The sequence below is a fragment of the Tiliqua scincoides genome, unplaced genomic scaffold (assembly GCF_035046505.1).
Source record: "Tiliqua scincoides isolate rTilSci1 unplaced genomic scaffold, rTilSci1.hap2 HAP2_SCAFFOLD_78, whole genome shotgun sequence".
Classification (NCBI taxonomy): Eukaryota; Metazoa; Chordata; class Lepidosauria; order Squamata; family Scincidae; genus Tiliqua; species Tiliqua scincoides.
Window position 1 is genome coordinate 87958 of NW_027101658.1, and position 15366 is coordinate 103323.

General features: G+C 49.6%; 1 protein-coding gene across 1 annotated transcript in view; it reads right to left on the bottom strand.

Annotated features, from left to right (window-relative positions):
• Nucleotides 1-2884: 2884 nt before the first annotated feature.
• LOC136636061 (ephrin-A3-like) overlaps nt 2885-15366 on the bottom strand; it is a 44472-nt gene continuing 31990 nt past the window's right edge. The window contains exons 2-5 of the mRNA XM_066611087.1: nt 7104-7393; nt 5058-5123; nt 3329-3406; nt 2885-3006 (exon numbers count right to left, since the gene is read on the bottom strand). Coding sequence (XP_066467184.1) covers nt 2885-3006; nt 3329-3406; nt 5058-5123; nt 7104-7393 — 556 coding nt within the window. The remainder of the gene's footprint in view (nt 3007-3328; nt 3407-5057; nt 5124-7103; nt 7394-15366) is intronic.

The following is a 15366-nucleotide window of genomic DNA, read 5'->3' on the forward strand; positions in this document are numbered from 1 at the left end:
CACCAGATAACAAGAGACCTGCAAGGCCTCCTGGGAATTGTAGTTAAGAACATAAGAACAGCCCCACTGGATCAGGCCAGAGGCCCATCTAGTCCAGCTTCCTGTATCTCACAGCGGCCCACCAAATGCCCCAGGGAGCACACCAGATAACAAGAGACCTGCAAGGCCTCCTGGGAATTGTAGTTAAGAACATAAGAACAGCCCCACTGGATCAGGCCAGAGGCCCATCTAGTCCAGCTTCCTGTATCTCACAGCGGCCCACCCAATGCCCCAGGGAGCACACCAGATAACAAGAGACCTGCAAGGCCTCCTGGGAATTGTAGTTAAGAACATAAGAACAGCCCCACTGGATCAGGCCAGAGGCCCATCTAGTCCAGCTTCCTGTATCTCACAGCGGCCCCACCAGATACAAGAACAAGAAGTTCTTGTATTAAAAATGAGCTGAGATGCCATCTCCGAAGAGGCATTCCCTCTTCTCTTCCAACCAGGAAAGAATGCCTCTTCAATGGTGGCTCCATAGGAATGCCTCTTCTATGGTGGCACCCAAGCGCATTGGTTTAGAGCAGCCGTTCCACCTTTGGCACACAGGAGGGACAGTATGGTCTAGGGCAGGGCATCATTTCACCCTTCCTTCCTGCCCAGGAGAGAATGCCTCTTCCAAGATGGTGCTCACCACTTAAAAACAGGAGGTGGACACACATGTGTCTGCAAGACACACGTGTGTCCAAAACCGAGGCCTCTTCAATGACAGCACCTGCTGCGGCACAAAAGCACATCGCTTTAGAACAGCTGTTCCCCCCCTTTGGCATGCAGGAGGGAATGACAGGTCTAGAGAAGGGCATCGCATCACCCTTCCTTCCCACCCAGGAGGGAATGCCTCTTCCAAGATGGCGCTCACCACTTGCCATTTTAAAGACGCATGTGTGTCGAAAACACTTTTGTTCAGAAGGAAAATTTGAATAGGTGAGGGGGGACAGCGGCACCTTTGCGGTCCATTCAACCGATCTGTTCTCAAGAGCACACCCTTAGCAGGTTTACCTAGAAGTAAGTTTCCCCGCATTTAAGGGAGCAGTGCCCAAGTCTGTGTCCACAAGACTGCAGCCCAAATGGCTTCATCCCTACTTAAAGAGACAACCTTCAGTCTCAGAAGACTCTGGTATCGCGCTCTGAAAGGTGGTTCTGGAACAGCGTCTAGTGTGGCTGAAAAGGCTGATTCGGGAGTGACAATCCCTTCCACACTGGGAGCAAGTGCAGTCAGTCCCTGGTCTGTCTCCCTGGCTATGGGCCTTCCTTCCTTGCCTCTTTGCCTCAGTCTGTTGGCCAAGTGTCTCTTCAAACTGGGAAAGGCCATGCTGCACAGCCTGCCTCCAAGCGGGCCGCTCAGAGGCCAGGGTTTCCCACCTGTTGAGGTCCACTCCTAAGGCCTTCAGATCCCTCTTGCAGATGTCCTTGTATCGCAGCTGTGGTCTACCTGTAGGGCGCTTTCCTTGCAAGGAGTTCTCCATAGAGGAGATCCTTTGGGATCCGGCCATCATCCATTCTCACGACATGACCGAGCCAACGCAGGCGTCTCTTAAAGATTTAAGGTGTGACTTAAAGAGAGTCAACCAATAAATCGAATAAACCTTCCCCCCTTCAACAGTCTTCCTACCACTTCTCCCCCCCCCCCCCATTAACCAGCCTGCATTAGATCCACAAACCTACATTAGGGAGAAGAGGAGGGCTTGGATGGACGGATGTCGGTCTCCACCTTTTATTTCAATTTTTTTTTTTGTAATAGACTAAGAGCAAGTATATGAAAATCACCAGCCAAAGCTTTTGGGAAAAGAAAAAAAAAATCTCCAGAAACCAAAATGAAAGAGAAACCTCCTTCCCCTCCAAAGGGTCCTTTAGCTTGTCTTGTGGGTTTATTATTTCCTTTTCTTTTTGCTCCCACCCTCCCACCCACCCACCCCGGAAAGAAAAAAAAAAAAAAACCAAAAGTGTCCGTGCATCTTGCATAGGTTTGGTCTTCACAGAAGACAAAAAAAGGGAGGAATCACCCCAAAGAAAAGACAAGATCCTGGCTTCCCCCGAGCGGGCCGGTTCCCGCCCCGCACCCACCTACAACGAGAACAGTTCTGATATAATCTATAGACACTGATAATAGAACCTCTGTCTGTACAGAACACATGAAGAGATATGTACAGGGCGAGCGGCTGGGGGCCCCCCAGCAAAAAAAGAGTCACCGAGGAGACTACGTCGTCCCTCCCGTCTCTGGGGTAGGCACTCCTGGTCCGTGTGCCCCCCTTTCCCCAATCTTCTGTCTCAAGGACGGTGCCAGGGGCGACATCAACACATTCCAACCCGAGCCCGATCAGTTCTCCAAGACAATCCGTCGCTCCGGAGGACGGCAGCCCACTCTGTGCCCCACGGCGTCGGGAGAGGAAGAGATCCGCAGTTCTGGAATAGCTGCTGAGCAAGGATGACCAAAAAAATGCCCTCTTGGGGGGGGTGCGGCAAACCATCCTGTCCTGCCCCCCCAAGGTCCACAGGTTGGCGGGGGTTGCACCCGGTCTTCCGATTGCCCTCCGGTGGGCAAGGAATGGAACTGCGTCTAAATCCCCCCTAGCAATTGGTAGATGGGGTAGGCAAAAGAGAGGCAGAGTGGGGCAGACAAAGATCAGTGGGGGGTGTTTTCCGTAGCCGGGGGAAGGAGGGAGGGGCAGCTAAAAGACGTCATCTTCCTCTTCCATCACGTCGCCCCCCCCACCCACCCACCTGGAGCCGCCTCCCTTGGGAATTTTTTGTTTTAAATATACGAATCGTGTCCTTTCCGCCACAATCACGCCCAGGAAGTCATGGGGGAGGGAAGCCGGTGCTCTCCCCATAGCGGCCCGCACGGCTAGGAGGCCAGGAGCGTCATGAGAAAGAGGGCCGCAGCCACCGCCAGGGGTAAGTGTTCCCGTTTTGGACTCGTCCCGCTGATGCTTTTCTCGAGTTTAGGCATCTCAGGGTTAAAATTGTCTGTAAGGAGGGGAAAAAAAAACAGGAGAGGAAAGATCAGACACGGGCAAGATGGAGGGCGCCCTCTCCCCCCTGCTCAGAACGCCATCCTTTCCTTGGTCACCTCCAAAATGGAAGATGGCAAAGGATTCTGGGTATTGGGTAGGGGTGCCCCTACTGTGGCTAAAGGTGACATGCCGTTCCACTAAGGCTGTTGGGATTGTAGGGAAGCTCCTGGCCTCTTCCAGCAGGGGGCGCTGGGTCAAGGGGAGGGAGTGCTCAGCTTTGGGGAAGCGCCACCCACCCTGCCCCCCCGGCAGGGGGCGCTGTGGCTCTCACTCACCCAAGTCCTCGATCTTCACTTCTGGCCCTATAGTGAACTGCGGGAGGGTCGGAACCGCCTTCTCCCCCGAGTGCGACGCTGCAGGCAGGAGAGGGGGGGAGAGGGTTATGCCCAGGTAGGGGGAGAGGGCGGGGACCACTTTCCACAACCCCCCACCTCCCCACCACCCTTAAATCCCATATGCCCAATGCAGACACTCCCCTTGTTGGACAATATCAGAGTCAAAGGCACACTCAGCGCATAGATGTGCTCTGAGGTGGGCCTGATAGCGCAGCCCCTGTGCGTTGAGGGAGACTGAGCTGACACTGAAGCCCAGAATAATTCATTTTTATTAATTATTTTGCCCAAATAACAGACATCTCCTATTCTCAAGCAGAAGCTCTGTCCAGAAAGCTGTTTGCCTTTTTTTTTTAACCTCTGACAGCTAAATAACCAATCTGACAAGCGTCTTACAGGGAAAGGTCACCATCAGGTGAGAAAAAAAACATTCCCTTTCCAGCTCTGTGGAACTTCCTTGTCCTTGTAAATCTGCCCAGGTGGCAAAAGTGAAACTCACGTCTGACATATCTCCGCTGCAAACACACAGATCATCTGTCCCAGGATTCATTTCATGTTATTTATTTAAGGGCTTTCTTAAACAGTGGAAAAAATTCCACTTTTTCTCGTTCAAAAGTTAGTCCAGTCCAGCTGGCCAATTCAAGCCAATTAAGAGAAAACATCAGGTCCCCCCAACGAGATCACCAGTTTCAACGAAAATGGGACCAGGTGGTAGGAAGAAAAAGGACTGCCTCCGTTTTGCAATATGGGGGTGCCTCGTTCAAAGGGGTTTGTCTCCTTGTGGTGACAAGTCCCTGTTAGAACCTGTCCTGATGGGAGAAACAGATGTAAAGGGGAAATCAGATGTAAAGGGGAAATCAGAGGAGACACAGCAAGGTTTTCCAGCAGTCCTTGTGGTGGTGTCCTATCTGCTACCATTAATCCCGCACCAGTTTCTTCCAAGTTCGCTCCAGCCCTTCTCTATGCAGTAGGTTTCTTGCAAATGCAAAAATTTAACCTCTGGAACTCACAGCCACAAGTTGCAGTGGGTGGCCACTAATTTAGATGGCTTTGAAAGTGGACGAAGCACATTCACAGAGGAGGAGAGAGGCCTAGCAATGGCTATTTTCCATGACAGCTAAACAGAACCTCCACATACAGGAGCAGTACCGTTGAAAATCAGTTGTTGTTGGGGAAGAGCACGTCAAGATGACCCTCAGTGTTATGCTTTGCTGTTAGGCTTCCCAGAGGCACCTAGCAGGCTCCACTTGGAAACAGGACACTGGATTTAATGGACCTATGGACTTGATCCACCTCAGCGTTACTTAAGTCCTTGGAGAGCCTATCTAACTATTTGTACTCCCTCATTTCATTATATGTGAGGGTTCAGCGTAGTAGATTCTTGCGCTCGTAAAACTGATTGAAAATAGAAGTGGGTTGATGATCAGTAAAACTTTAATTTTTATTTTTTTTTAATTATTGCACCCATGAGGACTAGCAGCTTGCTTTGGAGAAACAAAAGCCAAGGTTCTCAGTATCCTGGATTCCTGGCACAATATCGGATTCCATAGGGCAAAAGCAGAAGCACAAAACCCAGACAGACCCTCTTTTGAGAGAGTTGGGGGGGGTGCCTCCCCAACAGCACACGGGCTCAGAGAGGGGGAGCTGGCGGCGGAAGGAAGGAGGTACTTACTGGAAGCGCAGCAAACAAAGACTTTCATTCGGAGGCAGGCCCGGCGGTGGTTGTGCGCTGGAGAGGCTGAAAAGGGAAAGATAGAAGGGTTGAGTTGGTTGCAAGAGCTGGTTAGGTGAGACCAGCAAAGCCTCCGGTTTTTTCCAGAGGCTGTCCATCCACGGTCTCCATACAGACAGTTCCAGATTCAATTCCTGGGTTTGAAAGGACTGAGCCTGAGAAAGACCTCAGGACGGCTGCTGCCAGCCAGGGTACACACGCTGGGCCGGATTAGCCGAAAGCCAGACTCTGCAAACAGCTGCTTCGTACGTCTATTCACACGTACTCTTTTAAGGGGGACGGACAGACCAGAGTCCAGTTGCATTGTGCTTGCTGCGCACACAGAAACCTCTGGTGCCTTCAGCTCCATAGATCTCAGGGATCTGGAAAAGATACCCCCGCCCTTGGATGGTTGCTGCCACTCGGTTAAGTGGACCAAAGCTCTGACTTGATAAGAAGCAGCTTTCTATGGCTCTACTCACCCCCCCACCCCATTTACAGACTGCCTCCTCAACTCCCTCCCCCACTGCATTCATTATCTTGTCTCTTCTGAAGTGGGATGTGTTAGCAGAACGGATCACAACAGCCGTTTTTCTTGCAGAACTAAAAAAACTAAAGACACCACCTTCGTCTTTGGCAACAAAGCGTTTAATCTCGCACTCGGATCCGGTAGCCACAGCTCCAGCACACACACCCCTGGCAAAGAGGCCCCTTCCAAAATAACGTCTCTCTTATATTTAACAGAGGAGAGCAACTATCCCTTTTCACCCCATTTTTCTTTAGGGGTTGGACTAGATGACCTCGCAGGTACCTCCCAACTCTATAATTCTATGATTTATTAATGAATAATTAAACAAGAGTACAAGCGCTAAACAAAGCATCCAATGTAAACAGAAAAAGTATACTGACTACTATTTCTTTTTATATTTTTAATTTTTTCACATTTTCCCCTTTTCTTCTTATATTTTATATTTTGTTTAACAAGAATGATGTTTTTCAGGTTCTCAATTTAAGGGAGAACAAAATAGAAGCAAAGGCACATTAATTGAGAACCAGGATGGTGTTATGGTTTGAGAGTGACCCAGGTTCAAATCCCTGCTCAGTCACAGAGCTTCCTAGATGACTTTGGGCCAGTCTCTCTCTCTCTCTCTCTCTCTCTCTGCCTCACCTACCTCGCAGGGTTGTCGTGAGGACCAAAGAAGAGAAGGAACCATGTACACCACACTGGGCTCCTTGGGAGAAGGGTGGTGTAAAAATGTGAAAATAAATTTATTTTTTCAATAATTTTTCAATATTTTTCAATTTTTTCAATATATATATTTCAAACCCAGGAATATATATAAATATACAAAATATATTTATATAAAGTATATTTATATAAAATTATATATTTAATAATTATTATTATAATATTAATATATTACAAACTATTATATATATTTATATAAAATTTATTTATATAAAATATATTTCAGTCCTTTCAAACCCAGGAAAATATATATATATATATATCAAATAAATAATATATATAAATTTTCAATATAAATAAATAAATTATATATATTTGCATTTAAGTAAAATAAATTTATTTTTTCAAAATTTATATATAAATTAAAAAATAAGAAATAAAATAACTTTATATAAATAAATTAAATATGAAATAAAATATGAAATAAATTATAAATAACTTCATATAAATAAATTAAATATAACTTTATATAAATAAATTAAATATAAAATTAAATATAAACTAAATTATAAATAAATTTTTATAAATAAACTATATATATATAAATTTATATTTAAATAAATTTATTTTTTTAATTTAATTTATTTTTAACAACAATAACAATAATAGTAAATTATTAATAATTAATTCATTAATGATGAAAAAAGCAATTAACAAACTGAACAACAAACAAGAACCATCACCAAAAAGGACAATAAGTGGGATTTTTTCCCCCCAGCCTGCCCCCTAGAGGACGGGAGGCCCCAGAGCAGACTCACAGATGTAGTAGTATTCATGGCCAGCGTGGAACTCGTAGCCCAGAGAGAAGGCGCTGTAGCGCTGGAACTTCTCGGAGAATTTGATGGGGTTGTGCGGGGCGTGGGGGCGGTTGCACTCCCAACGCTTGAAGCCCTGGCTGATGTTGCAGGTCCGGTAGCCCTCATGGTTCACCATGTAAAGGATGTACTGCTCCACGCGCCCTTCGGGCACCGAGGAGTTGTAGTGCGGGCAGAAGATGTCCAGGTAGTCGTTGACGTTCACCTGGACCGTGTAGCCCTCCCGCCGCAGGCTGCAAGGGGGAAAAAAGAAGAGGGGAGGTCAGGAGGGAGCCCCTTCCAAAATGCACCCCCAAACACCAATCTACTCAAACTCTTTTGCTCATTCCAGGGGTCACAATTGTCGCCGCTATGCGCCATGTCTTTCAACATGCATTCCAACACGACATGCGTTGGCTCATGTGCAGACCTGGCCGGTGCGGCTGGTGCGCACCTGCACCCTTCTGCCACGGACAATCATGTCCATGCAGATTCATTTGGGCGGCAAACGCCAGCGTTGGTGTGTGGGCGCACGGAAGAGGAGGCCAATGGGCAGATCGGTGACCACAGACAGAGCAGGCTGTTGGAGGCTCCTCTGGAGCCGTGAACGGGTCAGATCCTCCTCCTCTGGCCTCAACTCTGCCCACGTCCCAATGGAGACCTCATTCCAACAGAGTTCCTCAGCTATCAAGAGACTTCCTCCTAGCCACCTGCTCTCACCAATGAGACTGCAGGTGACCTCCATGCATTGCCAGCTGGCAATTCAAAAAGTAAGGGGTCATTAACATGATCTAGGAGAACACAAGAAGAGCCCTGCTGGATCAGGCCAGAGGCCCATCTAGTCCAGCTTCCTGTATCTTGCAGCAGCCCACCAGATGCCCCAGGGAGCACACAAGACAACAAGAGACCTGCAAGGCTTCCTGGGAATTGTAGTTAAGAACATAAGAACAGCCCCACTGGATCAGGCCATAGGCCCATCTAGTCCAGCTTCCTGTATCTCCCAGCGGCCCACCAAATGCCCCAGGGAGCACACAAGACCACAAGAGACCTGCATCCTGGTGCCCTCCCTTGTCAGCAGCACATAAGAAGAGCCCCAAAATCTGGATCAGGCCAAAGGCCCATCTAGTCCAGCTTCCTGTATTTCACAGTGGCCCACCAAATGCCCCAGGGAGCACTCAAGACCATAAGATCCCTACATCCTATTGCCACTGCCTTGTATCTGACGTTCAGATATAGGCTAACACTAAAATCTGGGGATTGTATCCACCCAATCATCACTTGTAACCTGTGGTGGACTCAGGTGCCATTCCAACATCCTGTGGCAAGGAGTTCCACTGATTAATTTCACACCGGGCAAAGAAACGTTTTCTTCTGTCTGTCCTGACTCTCCGACCTGTCAATTTTAGTGGCTGTCTCTGGTTCTGGTGTTGAGCAAGAAGGAAAAAGAGCATCCCCCTATCTGCTCTATCCATCCCCCTGCATCATTTTATACGTCTGCCCCGTCAGGCACCTCTTCCCTAGACAGGTGATCCCAGGCTCAGATCTCCATCTAGCCATTCCGAACTCACTGGGTGACCTTGGCCCAGCCATTGCCCCTCAGCTGAGTCTACACCACAGGGCCGTCGTGAGAGTTAAAAGAGGAGATCCATGAAGCTTCTCAGAGTTTGGGTAGAATAAATGGATAACAGACAGAGGCACGTCCTACCACCATTGAGTTGGCAGCTGCAGCCCTCCTCTGTGCATGCGCAGAGTGGAATCTAAGAGAACGGCAGCCACATCAGAATGCCCCCCACCCAACACTTAGAAAATTAAAAGAACTACCTTAAATTCAGACTGGGCTCAAACCCCCTCTGGTCCCAAGACTGTCTCAACACTCAGGAGCGTGGAGCAGGGAAGCAAAGAAAAAACCCCTTTGTAATGCCCTTGGGGCAGGGATCGGTTGTCTCTCACATCACCCAGCGCCAGGATTTTGGGGTTCCAGCTCCCCACATGGATAATTCCAGGAACCAGTTTGCTATCAGGCTATACCACAGTTGGCCACTAGATGGCACAAAACACAACAGATCCAAAGGGTCAAACCTTGTTTGTGTGTGTATGATGGGGGGGGGGCTGACTTTTTTCTGCCCCTCTGCTTGGGGGCAGGTAGAATGGGGGGGCGGAACTGAAGCTAGCTGAGAGAGCAGCAGGTTTCTTACGCTGCAGGGCCGCAATCCGATGCCCCTTGACAAAGCCTCACGGAGCAAAACGGCTTCCATTTCAATGAGGTTTGTACCGTAGACCTTTTTCTGATAGACTATGCCTGAATGGGGGAGATCCATTTACTTCTGCAATTAGCAGTAACCCAAACCAGGGCTGTGTCGAGGCTGGGGTCCAAGCAGAACCAAATAAGGCAGTATTGTGGCCTTAAAGCTGAGAATCTCAGTGTTTTTTTTAAACAAACAAAACAAAAAACACAAGTTTCTAGACCTTAAGGCGGCAGGCAGCACAAGTCCTGGCTCCCTCCCAAGACAACAGTCATTCCCCTGTCATTTACCCCCCCAGCAACTATCAAAGGTAGACTGCACCAGACATGGAGGTTCTACTGCCATCACGACGACATAACCATCAATAGACCTCTCCTCCTCTTCCCCCGCAAAGGTGCATTACATCTCTTTAAATGCAGTATATGCTCTCCCTAAACCGCTTTTAAAGTGCAAGACGCAGTTCAGAAATGTTCAGAATCCATTGCGCATTTTCATAGTATCCTGAGCAGGTTCGCACTGAAAAAAAACCGTAGGCACCACCATATATTAACCGTGATTAAGCAGGCCCTGAAAATTTGCCAGCTTCACCTTCGTTTTATGGATGCCAAGGTTTTCATGGCTCTTGGCTCCTCGGTTTATATATCTATGTTTGAAGTTGCATTGTGTTTCTTTAATGTCTCCTGCTGCTGGCAGATTGTCTCGATTCAAAACTGTTTGGCAAGACGAGGGAAAATTGCCGGCGCCCAAATCACACAGGATCCTTCAGCGAACTCGATGGAGGGCTGAAAAAGGCGGGGAGGGAAAGATGGGGACATGATGTAGATCAGTGTTTCTCAAACTGGGGGGTCGGGACCCACTTGATGGATCAGGACCCAATTTCTGGTGGGTCCCGCAGAGCCTCCAGTGAAAGGACGGGTGATGGAAAGATCAGATAACTAATTGTCTCAAGCCCGGAGGCTAGTCAATAACCAGATTGCTGCTAACTGCCTTGAAAACAGTTGAGCTCCTACAGTTTGCAAGGTAGCTGCTAGCGGCCCTGCAAACAGCTCAGCTCCTGCAGTTCGCAAGGTAGTTGCTAACGGCCCTGCAAGCAGCAGAGCTCCTACAGTTTGCAAGGTAGCTGCTAATGGCCCTGCAAACAGCTCAGCTCCTGCAGTTTGCAAGGTAGCTGCTAACTGCCCTGCAAACAGCTCAGCTCCTGCAGTTTGCAAGGTAGCTGCTAACTGCCCTGCAAACAGCAGAGCTCCTACAGTTTGCAAGGTAGCCGCTAATGGCCCTGCAAACAGCTCAGCTCCTGCAGTTTGCAAGCTTATGTAAATATAGGGAGATCCATGTTTGAGCGTCTCTTTTTTCTGGTGTGTTTATTTCCCAAGTCCATGAATGACAGGTAGTGAGGGCAGGTGAAGGCTGGGGGTCACATCACTAAGCCCCCCAAGCCTTGAGGCTATTCATTAGGGCTGCCCCATTACATGAAATGGCTCAAGTTCTTTTTTTTGGTTTTTGCAAATAAATAAAATATTACTTGCAAACAAATAAAAAATGCCATTTCAAACTAGATCGCCTCTTTTTTTAAAGTCTCGTCAAGCTAGCTGGGTCCCGATCGAGGGTCGTTTTTAAAAGTGGGCCCCCAAAAGTTTGAGAACCACCGGCCTAAATGCCCCAACCGTTTGGTGAACTCCCAACAGTTCAGCTGCTTTGAAGAGCTTTCCTCTTCCTCGCAAGCCAGGGTTAGAAAAGCAGCCTCGAAACACTGCCCAGAGACAGGCATATAAAAGTGATAATTTTATGCCCGTCCGATGCCAATTTTTCTCCATTCAAGTGGCAGCTTCACGGTGTGCCGTTTACAATTTGCAGGGCCAATTTTTGCCAATTTGAAAGGCTCCAGTGTGATCATCGTTCCGCTTGTGTTTGGAGCTGGCTGCCATAAATGCGTGTACGTGTATTTTTTTTAATCGCGCCAGCCTCTGCGTGTGTGCCTTCCCCCGCTCCCCCCTCCGCCGCAGGTAGCCATGTACGAATGACACGGGTGAGCCAAACGCCATCGGGCGTCTGCGCCGGCGCTGATTGACGGCTCGCGAGATCGGGGCGGACAGGAACGGTCGTCTTCGGCGGGCCCAGAACGGACGCGACCTGCTGATGTCGGCCTCCGAGGCCTCCCGCTGCCTGTTTGATCCAGACGCTCCCACGCCACTGCCCCCCTTTCCAGCTCAGCGGGGGGCTGCCTGCACTTCCCACGTGCACCCACTCCCCAATTTGCAGCACACCGAGGGCACGCTCAATTAACCCACAGGCGCTTGTTTTTGACCCCCCAGAGCTGGGCACACTCACCAAGCCCGCTGAATTTCCCTTCCAATCTGTGATGCCCAACCGCCATGCAAATGTAACCTCAGTTGTGCCATCTGTAAAAAGGGCGCCAAAGTTGCCTATTCTGTCTTACCATCCTCTCTGCCCTCCCCCTCCTTTTCCAGTCCAGCAGGAGGAATTGAGGCCAAACTGCTGCCTAAGAACCCAATCCCATGCATGTCCACTCAGAAGTAAGTCCCGTTAGAGTCAATGGGGCTAACTCCCAGGAAAGTGTGGATAGGATTGGGCTGTCAGGCTTCAGTTGACCTCATGGATGGGGCTGATCCTGCATCCAGAGATTTTGCTCTAGGAAAGCTCGTCGCCAAAGGCTGGTTTGTCTGGGGTGGCACGCCAACCCTGTGGTGCCCTCCCCAGAAATACCCACCAGGCCCTGCTTTTCTACCTTCTAAACACCAAGGCACAATGGCTATTATTTTGCTAGCACCTTTGGCCAGCCGTCATTCGTTGCAAGCGGCCTGCAAAGACAACACCGACTCTTGCAATTTGAAGGCGATCCTGAGATTTTAAAATACCCCATGTGGTTTTTGATTTGGGGGACAAGGTGCGGCGAGGAAAGGGGTGGGAGGGATTTGGAAGGGCTGTTGCTGAGGAAGGGGAGGAAGAAGGATGTCATAAGCTGCCCCCCCCCACTTCCTGGGCAGGCTATACATACAAGATTGAGACATACAAAATTATGCAGGGGATGGACAGAGTGGATAGAGAGATGCTCTTTACACTCTCACATCACACCAGAACCAGGGGACACCTACTAAAATTGAGTGTTGGGAGAGTTAGAACAGGCAAAAGAAAAGATTTCTTTACTTAGCGTGTGGTTGGTCTGTGGAACTCCTTGCCACAAGATGTGGTGATGGCGACTGGCCTGGACGCCTTTAAAAGGGGATTGGACAAGTTTCTGGAGGAAAAATCCGTTACGGGTTATAAGCCATGATGTGTATATGCAACCTCCTGATTTTAGAAATGGGCTATGTCAGATGCAAGGGAGGGCACCAGGATGCAGGTCTCTTGTTATCTGGTGTGCTCCCTGCGGCATTTGGTGGGCTGTTGTGAGATCCAGGAAGATGGACTAGATGGGCCTCTGGCCTGATCCAGTGGGGCTGTTCTGATGTTCTTAACTACAATTCCCAGGAGGCCTTGCAGGTCTTCTTGTTATCTGGTGTGCTCCCTGGGGCATTTGGTGGGCCGCAGTGAGATACAGGAAGCTGGACTAGATGGGCCTCTGGCCTGATCCAGTGGGCCTGTTCTTATGTTCTTAACTACAATTCCCAGGAAGCCTTGCAGGTCTCTTGTTATCTGGTGTGCTCCCTGGGGCATTTGGTGGGCCGCTGTGAGATACAGGAAGCTGGACTAGGTGGGCCTCTGGCCTGATCCAGCGGGGCTGTTCTGATGTTCTTATCAAAAAGTTTGCCGGAGGAAAAACTAGAGTGAATATATTGGCCACCTTCAGCTCGTGGTGAAATTATTATTATTACTATTTACATAACGGCAGTATATGGTTTTTTTCTAGGGTCGCAGAGGCCATACACAGTGTAAGCTCCTTGTAGGCAAGGACCTAAAACACCATGGAGAACCAGCAAAAGGGAGGGAAATGTGGCCGAATCCAGTTTCGCACCTGTAAAGTTATGTTAACAGATGGGAAACTAGGGTTATGGGGATTTGGTGAAAAAGGGGTATGGAAAAGGTGGAGATGGAAGGGAGCAGAGGGGAGCTACCATGGACATGTTCAGTGAGGGAGTATACCTTGGTATGTCCCCCTGTAACTGTGGCTCTACTGCAGCCAGGGCGTGGTGAAGTCAGGCAGACAAGAGGGCCTCTGAACATGTGCAGATTGCCTTTGTCGCCTGGCGACCACAGCCAGCCCCTGTTGTCAAAAGTCTCCTTTTCTTGTGATGCTATTAAACAGGCTAGATCAGATTTTTGGGGGGGGGGGGAGACGGGACGAGGCCCATATACCAGCTAAATGCTTCTCGGCAAAAATCCCGCAGAGGCAGCCACCTGGAGAAGCGTGGCTCTGATCCACAAGCCCACCGGGGCAGGCTGTGCGCCCAGATCCCAAACGGTGGCCAAGCTTCCCACGGAAACCAGATCCCGTGCCGGAGAGAATGGCTTGCAGTGGGCTCCCTCTGGCTCCAGCTTTGACTCTCCCCAAGCACCCAGCCCTAACAGGGCTAGAGGGAGTTCAGCCCCTGGCCCCATGCCGGAGACATGCTCCGGAGACATGCTGCATGGCCACCCCCTCCCCTCCAAGGACCGCTAGCACAGATCACCACGGCTCGAAGAGAGACACTAATTGCATCCCACAGAGCAATTAAGGCAGCCTCTCTAACGAGCACGGGCAGGCAGCAGTGGCAACCTTCCCTCCCCCCGCCATGTTCTTCTTCTCAGGCATGCGCCTTCAGTGCGCCTCCCGCTGAATCAACGGTGTATATCTGCTGGTGCAAAACTGACACATGGGCGCAGAGAATTCTGTGGCTTTTCCCCTTCCATCGATCACTCTTTGGCCATGTTCTCCTAAATAAAGCTGCCCCAGGACTGTACCACTTCAGAGAGCCCATGAGGGACTCATCCATACAGTAAATCTCTTTCTCCCTGCACATGGAAAACTAGAGGCAGGGAGAAAGATGGCCACCAACCTTCTCCCAAGTTTTCTAGGATCCAGAAATTTCCAGCTGGGGGCTCCACCGTCCTGCTTCCCCCTGCCCTCCATTTCCTGAACAATGAAAACCAGCATGCCAGGGCAAAGGTTCAAGATGGAGCCAGTTCTCTTGACATGCTAGTTTTCTAGCTTCAGGGAATTCAGACGTTGGGAGGGGCCATTCGAACAAAAGCGGGGAAATCATTTGTCAAAAGTGGGACCGTCCAAACAGGATTTTGGGTGATAAAGGCCACCCGCGTGGAGAGGTTTCGAAAGGGAAAGATGGCCTAACAGGGCAGTCCACAATCCCAGCCTCCCCACCCGGCACTCCACCAACTCATCATTCCAGGAAGAGCCCAGCTAACACCGCCCTAAGCCCTCAGGAAGCAAGCCGCGTTGGCAGCTTGTTAGCCAGGACAGCCCACAACCGAGCCTCCATGTGCTGGAACAGTCTACCTGGCATGGGGACCCAACCACAGGGGAGGAGCTGTTGCCTTCGGGATGCACTCCCAAGTGTTGGAAGTGCATTGCCTTCGGGATGCACTTCCGGCCGGGGTGCTGTTTGAAAAACAGGGTGCTTGATTAGACAGTCGTGAAAGAGGAGGCCCATTTCTGGACAGAATCAAGGGATGGAGAGTCCGAACAGACAAAAAAAAAATACTATTTTACCCAGTGGGTAATAAACCTGTCGCCTCTTATGACAGAACCTGTCGCCTCTTGTCGTAAGAGGCGACTAAACCTGTTGCCTCTTGTCGTAAGAACCTGTCGCCTCTTGTCGTAAGAGGCGACTAAACAGCCACCGGGTAGATGGGACTTGTCAGCCTGGGAAGGCAGCTCATCTGAGAGAAGGAAAACTCTGATCCCAAACCTCCACTGCCTTGTGGCTACGTCCAGTTACGGAAAAGGCTTCAGGAGTCAACCTCGAGGCAAAATCCGGAGCCGGAGTCCCTGAGGCAGTTCGTGGCTGAACACAGTCACGTTCTGGCAA